General features: G+C 46.6%; 2 protein-coding genes across 4 annotated transcripts in view; both read left to right on the top strand.

The window, feature by feature from the left end:
• The first annotated feature begins 792 nt into the window (after positions 1 to 792).
• On the top strand, positions 793 to 14,676 carry pals1a (protein associated with LIN7 1, MAGUK p55 family member a). The gene is made up of 17 exons (XM_014978015.2): positions 793 to 989; positions 3,396 to 3,676; positions 4,241 to 4,418; positions 5,889 to 5,989; positions 6,154 to 6,261; positions 6,343 to 6,420; positions 6,493 to 6,633; positions 6,708 to 6,869; positions 6,963 to 7,040; positions 7,116 to 7,299; positions 7,378 to 7,449; positions 8,173 to 8,241; positions 8,508 to 8,672; positions 9,121 to 9,210; positions 12,742 to 12,854; positions 12,925 to 13,035; positions 13,108 to 14,676. Exons 2-17 carry the CDS (start codon positions 3,497 to 3,499, stop codon positions 13,282 to 13,284), a joined length of 2,007 nt encoding a protein of 668 aa, XP_014833501.1. The 5' UTR covers positions 793 to 989; positions 3,396 to 3,496; the 3' UTR covers positions 13,285 to 14,676.
• Positions 14,677 to 16,894: 2,218 nt separating this feature from the next.
• The window catches only part of ccdc88c (coiled-coil and HOOK domain protein 88C), a 33,321-nt gene continuing 28,930 nt past the window's right edge, over positions 16,895 to 21,285 (top strand). For 2 of the 3 annotated variants that reach the window (XM_088003054.1, XM_088003053.1), the window contains exons 1-2: positions 16,905 to 17,548; positions 19,690 to 19,784. In XM_088003054.1, coding sequence (XP_087859180.1) covers positions 17,489 to 17,548; positions 19,690 to 19,784 — 155 coding nt within the window. In that variant the 5' untranslated portion in view covers positions 16,905 to 17,488. Of the gene's footprint in view, positions 17,549 to 19,689; positions 19,785 to 21,285 lie in introns of all 3 variants that reach the window. The other variant, XR_015762088.1, reaches the window with a different exon arrangement.

Here is a 21,285-nt window from a genome sequence, read left to right as displayed (position 1 = left end):
TTAGGGTTATGCTGCTTCAATATTCAGGCAGGTAGTAAAAGCTGTAAGTGTTTTCACTTGGACCTGTAAATAAATGTTTACCTTCTCATCATGCTCATTTTATTTATTTAATGCTATTTCTTCTTTATTGAGAGATTCTTTATTGGTGCTTAGATCACAGTCAGTGAAGTGGATATCTGAAATTTAAAATAGATGTATTAACTAGTGTTTCATTGTTGTTTCCTTACTTATTGTCATGTATTGTCCAGATAGTTTTCCTGGTTTTTACTGACTGAAAAATAAAGAACCTTTATTAATCCTTAATAAGTTTAGGTGGGTAAAATATAAAAAGTGAAAGTAATTTTTTCCCAGTATGGATAAAACATTAAAAAGTGCATCTGTTTTTCTCCTACAAACAACTAAGAACGTTGGATATTTTGTAATTTGGATCAATTGTTAACATTCACACAGGCGTAGTAATAATCTGTTTTTATTTAAATAATTTTAATTTTATCTTTATTTGTGACTGGTTTTTAGCGTGGAGACTGTGTAGCCTAGCTAGCAGATTGACTCGTATAATATTCAGGAAAATCCTGTTCAACACAAAGAACAGATTTCCGTTCTGTTAATTTCTGTGTTTCTGGCATTATTTCCGTTCCTTATAGATGAACATTCCAATTTCTGGGTGTCATCCAACGCAGCATAGCTCCACTTTGCTACATTCTACATTCCCCAAAGCAACGCTTCTGATTGGCTCAGACTGGATTCCTTTGACTGTGACATCCAATCAGCACTCGTGTTTTATCAGCGGAGCCCACCCTGAGTGGATTTGGAAGTGACAGACGGAGAGGAGGAGGATTCTGCTTCACCGATGAAGCAGCAACAAGTGTGTCGGAGTGAAACTGGGATTGTAAAGCAATAAAAAGCAGACTTTTGGGAATATTTAATCTGGAGTTTCGGAGCTGAATGTAGCGGGACTGACGGAGTTTGTGGACCGCTCTGACCCGGAGGTGAGTGTTTGCGAGCGTCTTTGTTATCAACAGGTGCCCCAGGAAGGCGCTGCTAGCAGCTAGCTTCTACCTTTAGCCCAATAAAACCCAGAAAAGTTCGGTTCCGGTCGTTCAGGTGAGGTTTGTTTGTTTTTTTTCAACTGGAGAATCGCAGTTCAGTCTGACTGAATTATCCCAACAGTTCCGCCGGTTTCTACTAAAACTGGTTTAAACTGAACTAGTTTCAGTTAGCTTCAGGTTAGCTCTGTGTCAGTCCCTCCGCCCTGAAACTGCTACTGGTTCCCAGTTCAGCTACTGGTTCTTAGTTTAGCTACTGGTTCTTAGTTTAGCTACTGGTTCTTAGTTTAGCTACTGGTTCCCAGTTTAGCTACTGGTTCCCAGTTCAGCTACTGGTTCCTAGTTGAGCTACTGGTTTTATCTTTCCAGTAGTTCAACTGAGAACCAGGCCCCGCCCCCTGCGGAGCCTGGCGTCAGGGGGCGGGGCCTGGCAGAACCCACGGCCGACCCGTCTTCCTAGAACTCCCTCAACATGAACCAGAACCAGCTGCAGAACGTCCAGCTTGACGTTTCGGAGCTGGACCTGAACACCTTGCTGCAGCCCTGCTGGGTGAAGGGAAGGTTCTGGTTCTTAGCGGCGCCGGCTATGTTTGGGTTTCAGATTGCAGTGCTGACTTCAGCATTTTCCCTCCGACCCAATGTTGCAGGTTCACCTTGGTGCTGGAACTGCACTCAGAACCAACCTGAACGGGACCAGACCTAGTTCATGTGGGCAAGGCTGAGTTACCATGACGATGGAGCAGGACCTGGAGCCTACCTGATTAAATCTGGGTCCGATCTGTGCATGTAAATGTTGTCCCTCGGTACCGGGTCAAGTCTGAAATCCAGACCTGCTGTGTCCAAACTGGACCCAACCAGAACCTGAATGAGGTTCTGGAGGCGGTCCAGTCCAGCAGACAGTCAGGAACCGTCCAGGGTTCACATCCTGGAAAGTCAGGTGGAAGGAAGAAATGTGGGAACGCCTGGCTGATGAGGACGGGTTCTGACCCGATCCTAACCAAAACCTGGAGGTCCGGTTGCGTTTTACCACATTTATTGATTTATTATTATTAGAGATGTGCCGATCAGGTTTTTTCCTCCCGATACCGATCACATAATTATTATTTATTTATTTTTTATCATAAACCCTACCAGTTACATTATGTGGAAAAAGGAACCATGAATTCACCTTAATTTAGACAAAAACTTGTTTTTAATAACTTTTTCCAAGAACAAAACAAAACAGGCATTGTGCGAATTGTACTGCTATTGATAATACTATCTTTAACAGACTGATAACATATGAAGGCTCTGAAGAGGCTAAATAATGCAAAGAGCCAAAATAAAACCTCTCAACATTGCCAAGAAGTTCAAGTATAAAACTTAACATTCAAAGGCAAAAACAGGATCCATTACAATAAACAATCCAGAGTTACTGAATGAAAACTTCCTGATAGCATGGCGGCTAGCTGATTACTGCTAGCTCTGATTGGCTGTTTCTGACTGAGCGGAGTAATTATGCAGATCAGGGAGGAGATGGATTATTTTTTTTAGAGATTATCTGTCTCATGTTAGGACAGCAAAGTTTTAATACGTGTGTAAAATGTATTTTTTTAAGTTAGATGCTGCAGCTTTAAGCAGGTTCGGTGTGAGAGTCACTACCAGGTGGAGCAGAAGCGAAGCTCCGTCTGTCAGATATTACTACCTGTAGCGTAGCAGCGGTTCAACAGGAGAGCAGAACCAGCGTCTTACATCGCAGCTCGAAGACTTAAATCATTTTCCAGGTTATTTGTTTAGCTTTCTGACCGTCATGCTAATCCGGGTGAGTGTTTGTAGCTGTGCGCTGCTTTACCTGCTATCTGATCCTCCGTATGTCTGATTTACTGCAGTGAGCCTCGATGTAGCCAAACTCCGTCAAGTATCTCATTGTTTTTATGTCGTATTAGATTCGTTGTGTTGATGCATTTTGACCTGCTTCAATTTTCCGCAGCAACACGCAAACTTCCCCTTTCACTCAGTGCGTTATAGTTCCACATCGCTTAGGATTTGTTGCTGCGCGTTTGCGCAGAGTGAAGGAAAGAGGAGACCAGCTGCACAGGCAGGTTGTAAATGAGAAGCAGGTGATGATCGGTTTGTGATCGGCAACAAGAGCCAATGATCGCCGATCACCGATCATGCACTTTTTCACGGAAATCGGCCAATTATGATCGGTGGCCGATCGATCGGCACACCTCTAATTATTATTATTATTGTTACTGTGAAGCAGAATGTTTTTGTTGAGCCTGAACCAGGACCTTTGACTGGACTGACCTCCAGAACCATATTTTCCCAATATTCCCAGTGCTGATGATTTTCTTCTTCTGTCCTCAGGTATCATGGCTGCCGAGCTTGCTGAGCTTCCCTCCTAGACCCTGCCGGCTTCCCAACACAACCCGTGACCCGATCCACTCATAAAGCCCAGAGAGCGCAGCATGACGACCTCCCAGCTGAACGGCCATGTTGGGGAGGGCGGAGGAGGGCGGGGAGCAGACGAAGAGCTGCGAGGAGGCCAGCCACCCCGGGAGATGGCCGTGGACTGTCCCTCAGAGCTGGGGGCCCGCACGCTGCCGCTGCGCCGCTCCGCTCAGCTGGAGAGGATCCGGCAGCACCAGGTACCATCGGAACCGGGCCCGGTCTGGTCCGGAGAGCCTCTTCTAGCTCGCAACCGGAGCTCAGCCTTTTAATTTGTTAATTAATCACAATAATTTCCATTTTTCTGAAGGGACAGAAAGTAATGAATAAATTCATATTTCATATGTATTTATTGTTTTTAGTCATGTTTTATTTTGGATATTTAAAATGTCTTCCAGTATTAAGTTGTGTACCAAATCAAACTTTATTCATCTTTGACTGGAAGAAAGTACTCTGCGTCGGAGCGTTGTTAGGCTAACACAGAAAACGGAATAAAACTGAATCCAGGATGAAATGTGGAATTTCACAGAATTAGCCGATTTGTGAATGAAGGAAGAACGGCAGTTTCTGCTTTAGCCTGTTGGACAGGTATCGGCACTGCGTCCGCTGTGTTTATCACACTGGCATAACTTAGTGTAGCTTCTGGCCTGCAGTTCATAAGGTGGACATGAACAGAATCCACAGCCAACACCTGGCTGGTGGTGACCCCACCTGACTGATCCCTGAACAGTCAATGACCCGACTTCATCCTGCTCATCTTCCAGGAGGATCTTCGGCGGCGGCGAGAGGAGGAGGGCCGGCAGCTGGACCTGAACGCCTCGCTGCGTCTCAGGAAGCTGGCCCAGAACCCGCATGCCGTTGGCATCGACAACCCCACCTTCCTGCAGGACGCGCTTGTCCCGCCACAGGCGCTCTGCGGCGCCCAGAGCCAGGCGCTGCTGGGTAAGAGGAGGAGGAGGAGGAGGAGGAGGGGGAGGAGGAGGGAACGTGTTCCTGTCAGGGAGGGAATTCCTCAGGGAGGGAGAGCAGCACAAGAGACACAGACTTAATTAAAGCTTTGTTTGTTCACACACACACACACACACACACGTTTGGGTGGCTATCGTTGTGGGGACTTTCCATTGACTTCCATTAATTTCTACAGCTAACACTAACCAAAACTCAATTCACACCTTAGTCCTAATTCTGACCCGTGACCCACAAATAGCGTTTCCCCTTGTGGGACCGGGCTTTGGTCCCACAAGGAGCAGTGGGTCCGCACAGGGTAGTATGTATCAGGAACATGGTCCCCACAAGGTTTTACAAACACACGCACAGACCAACATGCAGTTAGATGTAGATGGTGTTGTAGTCTAGACCACCTAACCCGAGACCAAATCAAGACCTGAGTGTATCGAGACAAGACCAAGACCAGCCCTGCGCTACGTGACCCAATGCAATGTGAAATATGATCAAAATTACTTCTTGCATTGATCTGAAAGATTCATATTCCCATAAAAACACCTAAATATTAAACTCTTGGAGCTGAAATAAATTTAACCAGTATCATTATCAATTCAAACTCTAGTCTGTTGCCATCCCAAAAAGACAACGCCCTGGGCGGTTGCCCACATCGCCCATGTCAGAAACCCCCACTGTCTGCACCATTAAACGGAGCAATTAACGCAATTCCCCGACGGTAAACAACGCTCATCTGTGAACACTGCGCAGGGCGCAACAAGCAAGAAGGAACCAGGCAAAAGGCGTCTGACTCTCTCTCTCCTGCTGCATGAAGCCCAGCAGCTCAGAGCTGTAACATCTGCCACATGACAGGAGACGAAATCAATCGGAGAGCAATGAGCATGCTCTGTCTGCTCTTAAATTCTTGTTTGATTTATTTACTAATAAATATCAATGTATATGATTAAATAAAATAATAATGGCTACTGCAGAGTACCAGAGCATTACAAGAACAAGGAATGGCTCTGAGCGAGGCTCCAGTTCTGTCATCCTTAGTAAAGACCCGTTTAGTAAAATCAGATCGTTCATGAATGTAACATCACTGGATTGCAGGCTTTGGTCACAGCGTTGTTCCGTACATGCGACACGTCAGTCAACATCTCCACACAATAATGCAGCACAGTGACAGATGGTGTTTTTCATCAAAAATGGAACATATTTGATCCCTGAACAGTTAGCTTTGTTAGCATCACCTCACAGAGCTCACCTTTCTTTGAGCTTCTTTTCTAAGTGACGATAAAAGTTTGATGCAGTGATAACCGCCACTGCCTGTTGTCATGGTAACAGCTTTCAGGTACACTGGGAAGGTGAAGAAATTAAAGTTCAAATCAGTTCCCACTCTCCCCTGCAGCCCAATGCTGCCCCCCGCTTCCCCATGCTCCCCCCTGAGTGTCTTGTCCTCTTGTCCCTCAGAGCTGGAGGAGCTGCTGCTGTCCCTGAAGCAGGTCCGGAGCTGCCTGTCCGACCAGCAGAGTCAGAACGACGTGGAGCTGGTTCTGGGTCTGCTCAGCAAGGTAAGAACGGGACGGACCACCACGACTTTGCTTTCCTGGTTCTGACTGTTCGGACCAGGATGGATGGTCTTGATAATTCAGGACCTGAGACGGTTTCTGTTCAACCTGTCTGGACCGGGCCGAACTGGACCGCAGCTTAATTGCTGTGTTCTGGTTCCCCGCAGTCGGACTTCCAGTCGGCGCTGAGGATCCACAACGCCGTGGCGTCCAGCATGCAGCAGCCGACTCCACCGTTCCCGCTGACCCAGCAGGCGCTGCCGCTGGCCCTGGAGGTAACTCTGCTGGACGACCTCTCACCTCTGACCACTCCCCAATCGCTGCTCCGATTCCACCCAGGCTCTATGTGTTTCCAGGTGAGGAGCCTGGTGCAGGCCAGCCAGAGTAAAGACGGCCTGGAGCTGCTCGGTCTGCTGTCCGACACTCAGCTGCAGGTAAGGCCCCGACCAGCAGGGGGCGTCGCCTACCGGCTCCCAGCAGTCCTCAGCATGATGCTTCCTCTGCAGGCGCTGCTGCGGGCTCATGACGGTGTGGCAGAGAGAGAGATGGAGCCGGAGTCTGACTTGATGGAGGGAGAAACTGTGACCCAGTGGGGCGGAGAGACCGTGAAGATCGTCCGCATCGAGAAGGCTCGAGACGTTCCCCTGGTGAGGCCGAGGAACATCGCTGCTCAGCCCGAGTCCTGCGCGCCGCCTCACACATTTCCCGCTCTGTCCCGCAGGGGGCGACTGTTCGAAACGAGATGGACAGCGTGATCATCAGTCGCATTGTCCGGGGAGGAGCAGCCGAACGCAGCGGTCTGCTGTCTGAGGGAGATGAGATCCTGGAGATCAACGGCGTGGAAATCAGAGGGAAGGACGTCAACCAGGTGTTTGACATCCTGGTGAGTGCTTTGCTTATCAGCCAGGTGTTTGGTCTCACTTAGTCCTCTGAAGACGCGTTGCTCTCTGACCTTCTGCTGCTCTGTGTCCACCAGGCCGACATGCACGGCCTCCTGACCTTTGTGTTGATCCCCAGCGCTCAGACCAAACCGCCGCCGGTCAAGGAGAGCGTGGTAGGTTCCGCCCTGCGAGGCGCTGCCCTCACAGCTTCCAGACCTTCATCTGCCTCCTGATCTTCATCGTTCCAGGTCCACGTGAAGGCCCACTTCGACTACGACCCGTCCGATGACCCGTACGTGCCATGCCGAGAGCTGGGCCTGTCCTTCCAGAAAGGAGACATCCTCCACATCATCAGCCAGGCCGACCCCAACTGGTGGCAGGCGTACAGAGACGGCGACGAGGACAACCAGCCCCTGGCCGGACTCGTCCCAGGTGCGCTGCCGGGCCACAGGTTCTGGCCGCTTTGGATACGGTTTGCCTGGTGTTCAGCTCGGTTTGTTTACATCACAGGGAAGAGCTTCCAGCAACAACGGGAGGCCATGAAGCAAACCATAGAAGAAGACAAGGAGTCTGAGAAACCTGGTGAGTCACTGATGCTACAATGAACTCAGACTGCTTAAAGAAGATGCTAGGCTAAGGCTAACAGAGTTACAGTAAGCTATAGCAAAGCTACAACCAAGAGACGATGAGATGTAGCTAGCTGCTAGGCTAAGGCTAACAGAGTTACAGTAAGCTATAGCAAAGCTACAACCAGGAGACGATGATATGTAGCTAGCTGCTAGGCTAAGGCTAACAGAGTTACAGTAAGCTATAGCAAAGCTACAACCAGGAGACGATGATATGTAGCTAGCTGCTAGGCTAAGGCTAACAGAGTTACAGTAAGCTATAGCAAAGCTACAACCAGGAGACGATGATATGTAGCTAGCTGCTAGGCTAAGGCTAACAGAGTTACAGTAAGCTATAGCAAAGCTACAACCAGGAGACGATGATATGTAGCTAGCTGCTAGGCTAAGGCTAACAGAGTTACAGTAAGCTATAGCAAAGCTACAACCAGGAGACGATGATATGTAGCTAGCTGCTAGGCTAAGGCTAACAGAGTTACAGTAAGCTATAGCAAAGCTACAACCAGGAGACGATGATATGTAGCTAGCTGCTAGGCTAAGCGAACCAATGTAACATTTAGTTGAGTCCAGAAATCAGACATTTTTCTCTTCCTGCTCCTTTAGCTTCTCTGTCTTGGTGCGGTGCGACCCATTGACATGTAGCAACTACAGAACCGACTAATAGCTCGTTGTTTATTTACAGGGAAGCTTTGGTGCGCCAAGAAGAACAAGAGGAAAAGGAAGAAGCTGCTGTACTCCCACCGGAACGACGGTACGGCCCGACCTGACCCCGTTGCGGTTCTGTCTAGATCAAAGTTCCAAAACCAGCAGAACTTGGATCTACCAGCCTTAAACTGACTGATGGGCTCTTATTTTGAAAACTAGTTTCATTTTGAGCTGCACTCAGTCAGGAAAAGGTTCTAACCAGCAGACCAAGAGTCTGGTTCTGCTGGTTCTGCAGAACATCTGTTCCTTCTCTCTCATCTGAATAATAATAATAATAATAATAATAATAACTGTGTCTCTGCTCTGGTCCAGATCTCGATGAGGAGATTCTCACCTATGAGGAGATGGCTCTGTACCACCAGCCATCCAATAGAAAGCGTCCGATCGCTCTGATTGGTCCAAACAGCTGTGGGCAGGCGGAGCTAAGGCAGAGGCTCCTCAGCAGCCAACCAGAACGCTTTGCTGGCGCCGTGCCTCGTAAGACTCTGGTTCTATTGGACCCAAATGGTCCAGATCAGGAATAAACATTTATTTATGCCTAATGGATGTTTGGTTTGCATCTGATCATTGCTTAATAAAGTTGTTTATTTATTAAAATATAAGCTTGTTTTTTTTTTTTGTTTTTTTTATTTTGTTTTCTTGAAGATTTTTCTGTAATTTTTTTTTCTTTTCCAATTTTTGCATTTTAATTTAACAAATTTTTTTCATTTATATTTTATTCCTAATATTTTCAATAGGACTTTAAAGTTTCTAATATTTTTAATTGATTTTTTTAAATTAATTTATGTTTTGAATAATTTCTGTAGTTTTATGAAATGATTTCTGTATGAATGCAGGTTTTGTTCTGCCCTACTGTTTGTCTCGCTCATTTACCTGTGTTTCCTGTGTGTTTCCTGTGTGTTTCCTGTGTGCGTGTTGTGAGCAGACACCACGCGGAGCCGTCGGGAAGCGGAGGTCAGCGGTAGAGATTACCACTTTGTGTCCCGCCAGGCGTTTGAAGCAGAGCTTGCGGCTGGTGAGACTTCCTGTCCCTCTCTCTACTTCCTGTTCTAGCTCATTTATTTCCTGTGGGGGGGAGTCCTCTAACACAGCCAGTCTTAACCATGGGGCCATGGCATACATTTGGGCCTCCGGCGCCACCTAGAGGTCTGCAACAAACTCCAAGGTTTTTACCTGTGGGCCGTTGTGTAGTCAAGTTTCCAGAAACCGGAGATGTTCAGGGGCTCAGTTGCAATACATGTTGCCACCACTTGGTGGCATTGATGTCCCAGTTAGTTGTTTAACAAGCTCTAATAAGCAGAAGAACTAGCCAGCCGCTAGGCTACAACCAGACTTATTTAATGTGAAAATATTTCCATCTCCAGCGTCCTGAAACTTCTATGGGGGAACTTTCCTGCCATAATCCAAGAGCACACATGTTCAGTCTGAAAGCAGGTTTTCATGTATACATTTATGTAACTTTAGTTTTTACTTTATTCATTCTACTTTGAAGATTGCAAAACCTTAAAAACAACACAGTCAATGTGTGTTTGTTTTGTGATATTTATCTTTGTGTTAAAGATCCTCTATGTATGTTAATGTCATTTGTTTGAAATAAAGTTTAAAAAAAAAAGTTTGACAGGCGCAATGACGTATCAGCGCATTTAATATATCATAACTCGCTAAATACTGAACGGATTTTCACAATTTATTTTGTCATAAACCTTATTAACCTCAAACAGCTATTATAGCTACATTTACAAAGAAATTGTTTGAAGTATTTTTGAATTGACTATTTAAATATTCTTAGTTGGGGAAACAGAATAGATTCAGAATAGAATATTTGATGCATGATTAGCATTTTACAAAGTACACAGCCAGTCAGAATTTTTAAAATATATTATTTAGTAATATTAATACATGTTTATATAAATATAGAAACATAAAATTATGCAATCATAGAGAAACAAAGATGATTAAATAATGATGAACATGGTTATATACATCATGTCTATGTAGGTTTTATTCATGTTTTCCAGCTGAGGAGCTGAGATTCATCCGTCTCTTCTTCCTCACATCGTGTCTTTACGAAACCTTCAAAACTAAAACGGGAGCCATCTTACTTTAGACAGAGTGAAAGAATCACACATAAATAACAGTCTTTGCCACCTTGTGTCACATAATCCAAGTCAATGTTGGGGAATAATTAAAACTTTTTAAGATTTCCGGTGTTACACCGAGCGCTGTAGCTAATATTAGCTGGTATTTTACCAGTGGACATAAATACAGTTTAGTAATATTCTACTCACAAAATATAAACGGTAATATGTCCATCTTACTTGTGAAACGTTGTCCCCAGAGATCTCACGACAATAGTTCGTCCATCTGAACAAAAATATCCGGCGGTGCTGAAGCTTCTGCTACAATTGATAGTATCCACACAGGCACACCCGCTAGGAGGAAACAAACGCACCCAGCACAACGCTTTCATTCTATTGGCTTAGAGGTTGCTAGGCGACTCTACCAAAAAGCCAGTTCCATGTTTTGTAAGCGAGAAGAGACTACGGCCCTGTTTACACGACAACGATTTCGGGGGAAAACGGAAGAGTTTTGTTGCGTTTGTAGTGCGCATTTACACGAAACCACCGAATGTTTTCTCTGACAACGGCACAGATTGAAAACGGGTTCCAGAGTGCGATGTTTCTGAAACGTACCGTTTTCCGTTGTCGTGTAAACCGAGAAAACGGATCTTTTCTTCCAGAGAATCCCCAGCTCATGCATAGTATGACGCAAAACATAGCTGCTTCCTACAATCCACAGAAGAAGAAGAAACTACTCACAATACTGGTGTTACTGTTTCCCCATCAGATACGGTTCCCTCAGCATCTCTTCACCGCTCCACCGCCCAGGTGGCAAAATACACGGATGTTTGTTCAGCCTCTTATCTAGAGAACTACGGACCAGCCCCGGCTCCTGACGAGTTTAACAGGGGGGGCAAAATGAGTCTACGTAGCTGAACATAGACAACACCAGTAGCCTACAGGCTACTTGTTAACAAGCTTAAGGTTCTGTATTTATGTTAGCTAGTCATCTTTTAGCTAACTTTACCTGCATCCAACAGCTTTACTCAACTCAGTCGGTTAGTTTGGGGAAAAAACTGTGCAAAGTTATTTACGTTTTGCTGGTTTGCTGCCATGATTCTAACACAAACCTACGTAGCTCCGCCCAGCAGCAGCAGGTCTCCTTCACAGGTGGAAACCCGGCGCGAGCGTCTCAGCGTTAATGTTGCGTTTGAAGGCGGCTCGGAAAAACAGGTTACGACTTGTTAGCAACGGATTAAACTGTTTTAACTGCTGGAAAAGGTGACAGAGGACACGGATTGGGAAGTGTGGAAGCTCCTATTTTATCAAATTCATATAGGAATAACAGACTGTTGGCCATTCCAAGGTAAAAACAATAAACAGCTTCCAGTCCGGGGCCCGACACCGTGAAAGCTCAAACAAGGTGTTGCAGCAAAGTTATCCCACTTTTTCCAACTGCATGCGCCCTAATCAGACGCACACTGCGTGTTTTCTCCTAATCTATGGGAGAACGGTACCTGATTGGGAAACACGAATCCACATGCCTTCAAGTAGAACTTTTTTTTTAAACGCATGCGCACTCAGTTTCAAAGAACCTAGCACCAACTAGGCGCAGCGAGAGCATTACATGTTTTCGATGTGTGCCGTTAGTGTGTAAACACAGATCGTAATTAGAACGTTTTCGTGTAAACGATCCAACAAAAACGGAACAAAACTTCCGTTTTTGTTGGATCGTCGTCGTGTAAACGCCCCCTACATGTGAGGAGAAGTTTTGAGAACAAAACGCATGAAATCCTGTTTTCAGACTCCCATTACAACCACCCTAACCCTTTATGGGTTCAACAAAAACCAAAACCCAAATCACTGAGAACTGCTGGAGGCTCTGGCAGCGAGCCGTCACCCACCGGACCCAGACCGGATCTGATCCGTCCGGGAGGAACAAGCGTCTCATGAGGAGGCAAATAAAAAAAGAGAGCAGTAGTTTGTTAAAAACAAACGTTTTCATCCCTCAACTTTGTTTGTTTATGCAGACTAAATAAAGTGATTGTTACAATATGGAGGGCACCTTCTGGTTGTTGCCGTTGAAGCAGTTTTCAAATTAATTTGCAGATTATAAGGATATATTTTCATTTGCACTTTAAATTTGAAAATTGTTTATTTTAATCTTAATTTTTAAGCATATAATTTAATTTAACCAATTTCCCCACGTTACTCTTGTTGCTGTTTGATCTGTTCCACGAATTTGTTCAGATGTTTTATGTGTATTTTTGGTACAAATGATCAATAAATCTCCTTGTGATTCACATTGTGCTGTAATTATATTTTATGTTTTTGATTGTAAATCGAACATGGATTTGATTTTTAAAATGGAACAAGAGCCAGGTCAGTTTGGTTAACCCAGATGGTAAATATGCAAATGGCCCCAGGGTCACAGGGTGAAGAGCCCGTCCTCTAACGGGTCCTCGGGTCTCTCTCTCTCTCTCCAGGGAAGCTCATCGAGTCGGGCGAGTTTGAGAGGAACCTGTACGGGACGAGCAGCGACTCGGTGCGGCAGGTCATCAACGCCGGGAAGATCTGCCTGCTGTGTCTGCACACACAGGTAGGTGGCACTCTGCTGCTGCCGCCTCGCCAGGCCCAGGCGACCTCTGACCCTCTGCCCCCACCCCCAGGCCCTGAAGGTGCTGCGCAGCTCCGACCTGAAGCCCTACATCATCTTCATCGCCCCGCCGTCCCAGGAGCGGCTGAGAGCGCTGCTGCTGAAGGACGGCAAGAACCCCAAGGTTGCTCTGGTTCCAGTTCCGGTTCCAGTTCCGTTCCCTGAACCATGACCCCTGACCCCTGTGTGTTTGCAGCCTGAGGAGCTGCGTGACATCATCGAGAAGGCGCGTGAGATGGAGCAGAGCTGTGGCCATCTTTTCGACGCGGTCATCGTGAACACGGACCCGGACCGGGCGTTCGGCGAGCTGCTGCGCCTCATCAACAAGCTGGACACGGAGCCGCAGTGGGTGCCCTGCTCCTGGCTGCGCTGATGACATCACAGGTCACACAGTAAACGCTGCACCACCTGGTCCTGAAATCTAACCTTCTCAGCATTAGGAATTATATTTCTACACAAAATCACAGAAAAACCTGAGCACATTTTTGAAGCTGAAAGTTGGGAAGTTTGATGTTCAGAGCAGAAAATATTTCCTCCAGGTTTTCCTGAATGAGCCAAAGCTCTTTATTCAAAACCAGAAATCACAGAAAACACAACTAAATCAACAAAGGAAAATGTAAACAAAACTCTTTAAACCCAAATTTCCTGAGAAATTGTTCTAGAAAATGATTTTTCTTTCAAAAACTTTTGTATTTTTTGTGTAAATTCTTGTCAGACCCATTCTTGATTTGTCATAAATGTATTTAAGTTTATTTAAATATCTTTCCCACTTCCTGTGAACCTGACCCTACAGTAACAGGAAGTTGATATTTTCCTTCACGCAGCCGACCTGATCCGACCCGGTTCTACTTCCTGTTTGAACTCTGGACCCTTCCTGGAAGCTCCCCCTGGTGTTCTGTGTAAACATCACTTCCTCAGCAGCTCTGCTCTCTAGCGCCCCCCATGATGTAATTACGAACTGATTCTATTGGTCGGGGAAACTGCTGAGTCACTGGTTGCTATGGTGATTTCCTACTCTTCTGGGGTTCCCATAGCAACCTGTGAACAGTTCACCCAGAGGTAAAGCTGTGGCCGCCATGGACCTCCCATCAGAAGCTGGACCAGAACCGGTCCAAGTCCAGTCGGTTTCACCTATAGAAAACAAACATGGCCTCCAGGTGGCTTCTAACCCCCTGCTGGCTCCTCCAGGTAATGCAGATCCCAGTGGACGTAGCTTCAGGTTCTGTCTTTGAGGCTTAACACAACCAGAGAACTGGTCTAGGATGAACTCTGAACCAGAACCGCTGAACTGGGAGGTCCTGGTTTCATCCAGTTGGTAGTTACTTTGTAACCCAGAGAGGCCAATTTTATACTGGCCAGACTGGAGATGGACTGGTTCTTCCTGGTCCCACTGAGGCTGAAGGAAAGCCTCAGGGTGTGTTGTCTGGTTAGTGTGTGTGTGCGTGCGTGTGTGTGTGTGAGAGAGAGAGAGAGGACAGTGCAGTATTATCCTGACCTACAGTAGAACCTGACTGCAGTATCTGTGTCCGCTGTGCTCTAGATTCTTTATATATTTGTAATATTGTTATAGACTTATGAAATTCACAAAGCACCAATACGATGGAAGGTTTCCACCATGACCCACTCTGCTATTGGTCCAGGAGGACTGTGGGGGCGGGGCTAAGTGAAGCACATTGAATGTAAATCGTTTTCTTCTGAAATCACCTCTTAAACTGTTTCCTGTTTTGATATTCACAATGAAGGAATAAATAGAGAATTGCTAGAATCTGATTGGCTGCTGGTTTTTGTTTTTCCTTCAGTGGGGCAGGTGATTCCTTTGCAGGTCACATGACCTCACCTGAGCTAGTTCTACACCTGAAAGACCTGACCTGAGCGACATCAGAGATTAAATCTGGTAGATTATCATCCTGTTCACCTTCTCTATGGCTGGCAGTTACTCTAGGTAACCATAGCAACGAGATGGCTTTGCTCCAACCAGGGGTCAACAGATCTGAATCCCCTACTCCAGATACTGTGGGGCGCGCCCCCTAGGGGGTGGGGGGGGTGCGGGAAGCCGTCTGGATGAAAAAAAAAACAAACAAAAAAACATGAACACTGTATGCGCTGGGTTTTTACCTTAGAATGGCCAACTCTCTGTTATTCCTATATCAATTTGATACAGTAGAGGCTTTCACACTTCCCATATCTGTGTCCTCTGTCACTTTTGTCAGCAGTTAAAACTGTTTAATCCGTTGTTAACATGTTGTAACCTGTTTTTCCGAGCCGCCTTTAAACGCAACATGAGCGCTACGACGCTCGCGCTGGGTTTCCACCTGTGAAGGAGACCTGCTGCTGCTGGGCGGAGCTACGTAGGTTTGTGTTAGAATCACGGCAGCAAACCAGCAAAACGCAAAGAACTTTTCACAGTTTTTCCCTCCAAACTAACCGACTGAGTTGAGTGAAGCTGTTGGATGCAGGTAATGTTAGCTAAAAGATGACTAGCTAACATCAATACAGAACCTTAAGCTTAACAAGCACCTTGTAGGCTACCCGTCACACGTGTCGTTTCAACCAGACAGCCATTTGTAATCCATAGGGGGGTCGCAGAAGAAAAAGTTTGGGAACCACTGCCCTACTCCAACATCTCTGCTGGGTCCTGACTGCCACAGCAGACTTAACCCCTCACTGACCTCATCAGTGCCTGAACAAAATTCATTAACAATGAAACGCAGTTTATTGTTAAATCTACAAAAACATCTTGTAGTCCACATTAGAAACAGGAGCTTCAGGAACCAGTTCAGTGAACTGGACCAGTTCAATTCACAGGTGAAGAGGCGTCTGGGCAGATTGGACCGGAACCAGGCTGCAGGTCTAGATGGTGTTTGCCCCAGAGTGCTGAAGGCTTATTGCCATGGAGACGCCCGCTACTCCCATCCTCTAATTTCTGAGTCCAGAACATTTGACCCAGGTGGACCAGCAGCGGTACCGTCGGACCAGGAGTCTCCACAGACTCGCTGAATCTCGGGTCTGTCTGGAACAAACTGCAGTAGATTTTATGCCGCTTCAAGAGTTGATTTTGTAGTACTCCGCATTCACCACGGGGTGGCGCTGTCATCCTATTTACTGGCGCCACGTGTGATCAGTGGTTTTCCTCGCTGCATCAACTGAACTTTGAGATGAGTTTGTGTCACAGGATGTCAGTGATGTAGGCTTCCTGTCCGCTGACCAAACTCATTCAGACTGAATCAGATCCCGGCTCCGGAGCCGGGAATCGGTTCTACAGTTCCTGGGATAGAAAGTAGACCCAGTGTTCGTTGCACACACCCTGCTGCTCTCACTGCTGGGCCGGCCTTCATTGCTGCATATTTGCATCTGACCTTTGATCTGAGCTGATCTCTGGTTTCCTTTTCAAACTATTCAGACGAATCAGAGTTTAGAACAAGAGAAGTACCTGCCACCAACACGCTCGTTTCATTGCCACTGTGGTGACCGACGCTGTTTGGAGGAAAAACCCTGGAAAACACTTTGTTCCCCACCTGATCTGTGATATTATGGGATGTTCGCTCCTCTCAATGACTAAAGTGGAGGTGTGCATCGAGTCGAATGAATGTGCTGAGAATGTGCACAAATACACTTTAGAGATATTAAAATAAAATACATACGCAGAAAATATTAATGCATATAAAATAACTAAAACGTATAAGTTTGACTCTTGTTCTGTGTGCATATTTGAAATATACGATTAAGAAAAATTACAACATGTAAACTAAAAGGTTAGAAAGGGAACAGTAAAATTTATAACTGTAAAACTTCACTAAAAATCATCAAGACAGTCATAAAAACAGGAAATATAAAAACCATCAGTAAAACCTATGGGAGATTAAAATAAGCGCCGCTTCCTGCGCGGGACGGTCACCATCTTGCTCCCTCCTCTTCGGCTGCACTCTGCCCGATGGTGACGTCAGCCTCAGTGTTGAACACCCTATTCTTCATTGGTTGGTTCAGAGAAAAGGCGGGAGTTGGCGCTGCGGCCGGCCGCTGATTGGCTGTTCGTACCGTTGGTTTGCCTTCCCTGTGTTTTCGGGTCTCGCAGGTTGATGGAGACAGTTGGAGCGGTGAGAAGCTGGTCCGGATGGAGACGACGGGAGAAAGTACTTTGACCCGGTTCTGCTGAAGACTTTCACTGTTTTCTCATCGGATTTTTTGTATTTTCTAACTTTCCAGCGTTTTTTTTTTATCTCTTTACGGTCTGATTTGTGTTTCCTTGGCAACACAATCAACTATCCGAGCGAAGTTTGGATCAAGTGTTTGCCTACCATCAGCAATAGAAACGCTGTAATTTAGCGGCGAAACTAACGGAACCTACTCCAGAACTTTAGAAAAACCTCCGTGAGGGAGGTTCCGACCCGGTCCAGCTGGTTTTTACCCGCCTTTCCTCCACTTTTCGGACTTACCGTGGGGACCCGGACAGACAATAGTAGCTACTGCGGAGCTCGTGCGCAGGGGAGGGGGGACGAGGGGGGACGAGAGGGGGTGGGGGGGTGCCGATGCTTTGATCCGGATCGATCTGCGGATTGATGAGTGATTGATGACCAAGCATGGATGTGACCCTGTCCGAGCTGCTGGCCTCCTTCATGGAGTCTCCGCTGGTGCTGTGGGTGAGTCTACCTGCTGCGTCAGGTGCCTGGGTTAACCAGGAACCAACTAGAGAAGGTTAACCTGCCACTAACTAGTCTGGGTTAACCATTTTCTACATAATACAGATTAACTACTTACTAACTTGTCTGGGTTAACTAGTCCAGCCAGTAAATGTTCGTCCTGATCTCCAGCACGTGAATCTGGCCCGACCCGGCTCGGCCCAGAACCAGCACCGGTTCCCTTCGCAGCTGGAGCTCTGTTACCGAGTTTCCGTTCAGGACACAGGTCTCTGATCTGGGCTCAGTCTGCTCCTTTTGGACCAGAACCGTCATGTCTGTCTGGGTTTCCCCCAGAAAAAAGTCCGCGGGGTTTGATAAGTTGACAGGAAACGTAAAATATTGCTGGGTAATTATGTTACTGGAAGACATGGCCGATACTTAAACCCACAACTATAAAAACAATACAATCAAAATAAATATCAATTATTTGCACTTGTGTCAAATCCAAATTAAGTTATCAGTCAGTGGATCTAAAAACACGATGCGATGCTGATCACATTTAGAGCCGGCCCAAGGCATAAGCGAACTAAGAGAATATCAATGCTGTTAAATTTGATTTAATGGTTTCAGCATAGATAAATTAAAAGATTTTAAAATGTTTAATATTTAAATTTAAGATTTTAAGGAGCTGGCAAGTTTACTTTGTAAAAGTTCAAAGAACAATCTGCATAATTAGATTGTTTTGTTACCATAGCAACAATCTGATGCTGTCAGTTTAATCTTTGAATTTTAGCTGTTCATTAATGCATCTTAGTAAACTACAGTTACATTTGCCTGCTCAGCCAGGTAAACTGGGCCCCATGGTGAAATGCGGTTAGTGGTGCTCATATTCTTAGCAGCAAGAGGGGCCCTCATGTCAAATTCTGCTCCAGGTCTCATTCAACCTTGGACCGGCCCTGTATGAAGCTAGACCCACTGCACTGCACATCTCTGCAGCTGGATGTAGAGGGACAAACGGGAGATTTAATTTATGCAGCTTTAGTAGCTCTTTTAATTCGTGTCTGTTGAGTTTTAATGAGCGCCACAGAGACTGGTTTGGTTGCCAGAGCTTGATGGGCCGAGTTGCTCTCTACTTGACCGCGCAGCAACTCTATCTGATTTTAAGTAGAGCAAAGCATTTGATATGCATTGTGTCGCCACAAAAAATAAAATAAAAACAAACCAGTGTGCTGCGCTAGTCAGAAAGCTCCTCCACGGTCCGTAACGCACCGGCTAACCGGGAACTCAAACTTTATCACCGCAGACAGTCAGCATTTTGAGACATAAACACACACACCACATATAATCCTTTGTTCAAAAAGAAATATTCTCATTGGACGCTCAACACGCACCTCTAAATGTGCACCTGTGAACACGGAGCGCAGCTCAATGTGGACATCGGAGCTTCATACAGAGCTGCACCAGCAGAGCAAATGCAGTGGATTTAAACTCATCTCCTTCCTTGATGAATTCTATAAAGAAACATGGATCCTCATCCTCATAGGGGGTTGATATAAATGTCCATATAGGTGAGCCAATATGAGCGATCTGCAGTGAGCTAAACTTCAGAGATCAAGCCACGACAGCGCGCGAGGCGGCGGTCTGATTGGTGCACTCCCTGTCCAATGCATCAATTTATAAACCTATGAAAACTATAAACCCATCTTTCTGACAGGAATAATTCTGCAGTCTGTCCTATTAAAAAATAAAAACAAAAACACACAACGCTTAGCCTGGTGGGGAGAACGTAAACCATGGCGGCCCGCCAGGCTGATAATACACTGGGGGAATCCCTGGTTGTACCGGACCAGGTGATGCAGCTCTTTCAGGTATCTGGACCTAAACAGAACCAGACCGCTGGAGGTCCAGGTACTGCTGTTCCTCCATTTAGCTCAGTTGCAGTGAATTAATCAGAAGCTGACAAAGCCATGACATCATCAGTGGGGCGGGGTTTGAAGGCAACACTAAAGCAGTTTTTCTGCGTGTTCAGATGAAGTTCTGGAGCAGCTGGTTGGGCCCAGGCGACCCACCAGGTCCGCTGTCAGGCTGAAGACAGACAGGAAGGGGAGGAGCCAGCCTTCACCTGTCCTCCAGGTGTGCTCACCTGTCCTGTGTGTCTCCAGGTGCGCATGCTGGGTCCGCTGGGCTCCGAGGAGCGGGTCACCATGTTCATGGAGCTGGTGGACGGTGTCTTCCTGCATAAAGTCATGACCCACATGTGAGTACCTCATGGGGAAGGTGTGGGGCATAGAAGGGAGAGGACTAAAGGGGCGGGGTATGGAGGGGAGAGGATTAAAGGGGCGGGGCATGGAGGAGAGAGGACTAAAGGGGCGGGGCAAAGAAGGGAGAGGACTAAAGGGGCGGGGCATGGAGGGGAGAGGATTAAAGGGGCGGGGCATAGAAGGGAGAGGACTAAAGGGGCGGGGCATGGAGGGGAGAGGACTAAAGGGGCGGAGCATAGAAGGGAGAGGACTAAAGGGGCGGGGCATGGAGGGGAGAGGACTAAAGGGGCGGAGCATGGAGGGGAGAGGACTAAAGGGGCGGGGCATAGAAGGGAGAGGACTAAAGGGGCGGGGCATAGAAGGGAGAGGACTAAAGGGGCGGGGCATGGAGGAGAGAGGACTAAAGGGGCGGGGCAAAGAAGGGAGAGGACTAAAGGGGCGGGGCATAGAAGGGAGATGACTAAAGGGGCGGGGCATAGAGGGGAGAGGACTAAAGGGGCGGGGCAAAGAAGGGAGAGGACTAAAGGGGCGGGGCATAGAAGGGAGATGACTAAAGGTGCGGGGCATGGAGGGGAGAGGTTTAAAGGGGCGGGGCATAGAGGGTAGAGGATTATAGGGGCGGGGCATAGAAGTGAGAGGACTAAAGGGGCGGGGCACAGAAGTGAGAGGACTAAAGGGGCGGAGCCTGCTCTCATTGCTCTGAGTTCATCAGTCAGTTCAGGATTTCCTGTTCGTGACAGGTAAGTGTCTCTGTGAGTGAGAGAGCGTGACAGAGCAACCACATCCTGCCTCAGGCGCCACACCAGATGTTTCTCTGCTCATCGTTTTCCTGCTAATAATAATCATCAGTCTGAGGCTGAAATGAAGCTGGATTATCGCCTCTAATCTGAGAATCCACCATCAGCACTAGATTTGGTATTAGTCCATTTGGCCACAAAGAATTGAACTTTGGTTCTGCGTAGTTTTCAGTTCAATTCAGAAATCCTTTATTGATCAAATTAATGTTGTAACTGAGATCATCCATGTTTCTTCAAACAGTTGTGGAAAGTGATGCTGTGGGCCACCAGGATCTCCAGCAGCAGTCAGTCTCACAACAAATCTGATGAGGCCTCTGACTGAATGACAGTCTCATGCTAACACACTAACAGCAACACATCCAGGATGGCTCCATCAGCTGTTAGCTAGCTCTGCTAATCCAGCTCCTTTGCTTTTGCCGCTCCTCTGCAGGGGAGTGGCATCCATGATCTCTGTATCCATGATTCCTCCTTTACAGCTCCTGTGGGATTTGGGGTCAGAGTTCAGATGAGATGCTAACTATCTGTTGTAAAGCAGTTCCTTGTTGCCATGGTTACGCACCATAACAACTATCTGAAAGTAAAAAAATTAGGAGCACACAGTTTTTTTAAAAGAGGAAAAGCAAGTTGAATGAAATGCACCCTGTACCAATCTGGGTGTTAAGATGTTCATCATTAAGCAAAACGGATCAGAACCGGAGCT

This window comes from Poecilia mexicana, unplaced genomic scaffold, assembly GCF_051168715.1.
Source record: "Poecilia mexicana isolate PSO_F unplaced genomic scaffold, ASM5116871v1 scaffold_23, whole genome shotgun sequence".
Classification (NCBI taxonomy): domain Eukaryota; kingdom Metazoa; phylum Chordata; class Actinopteri; order Cyprinodontiformes; family Poeciliidae; genus Poecilia; species Poecilia mexicana.
The sequence above is the reverse complement of the archived record's forward strand: the minus strand, read 5'-3'. Positions and strand labels throughout refer to the sequence as shown.

What these genes read in the sequence shown, in the direction of transcription:
- pals1a (XM_014978015.2), top strand. Translation starts at nt 3,497, where the DNA reads ATGACGACCTCCCAGCTGAACGGCCATGTTGGGGAGGGCGGAGGAGGG. An exon ending in TTCTGGGTCTGCTCAGCAAG is followed by an intron (nt 5,990 to 6,153) that starts GTAAGAACGGGA and finishes GGTTCCCCGCAG; the next exon opens with TCGGACTTCCAGTCGGCGCT. An exon ending in AGGACGGCAAGAACCCCAAG is followed by an intron (nt 13,036 to 13,107) that starts GTTGCTCTGGTT and finishes GTGTGTTTGCAG; the next exon opens with CCTGAGGAGCTGCGTGACAT.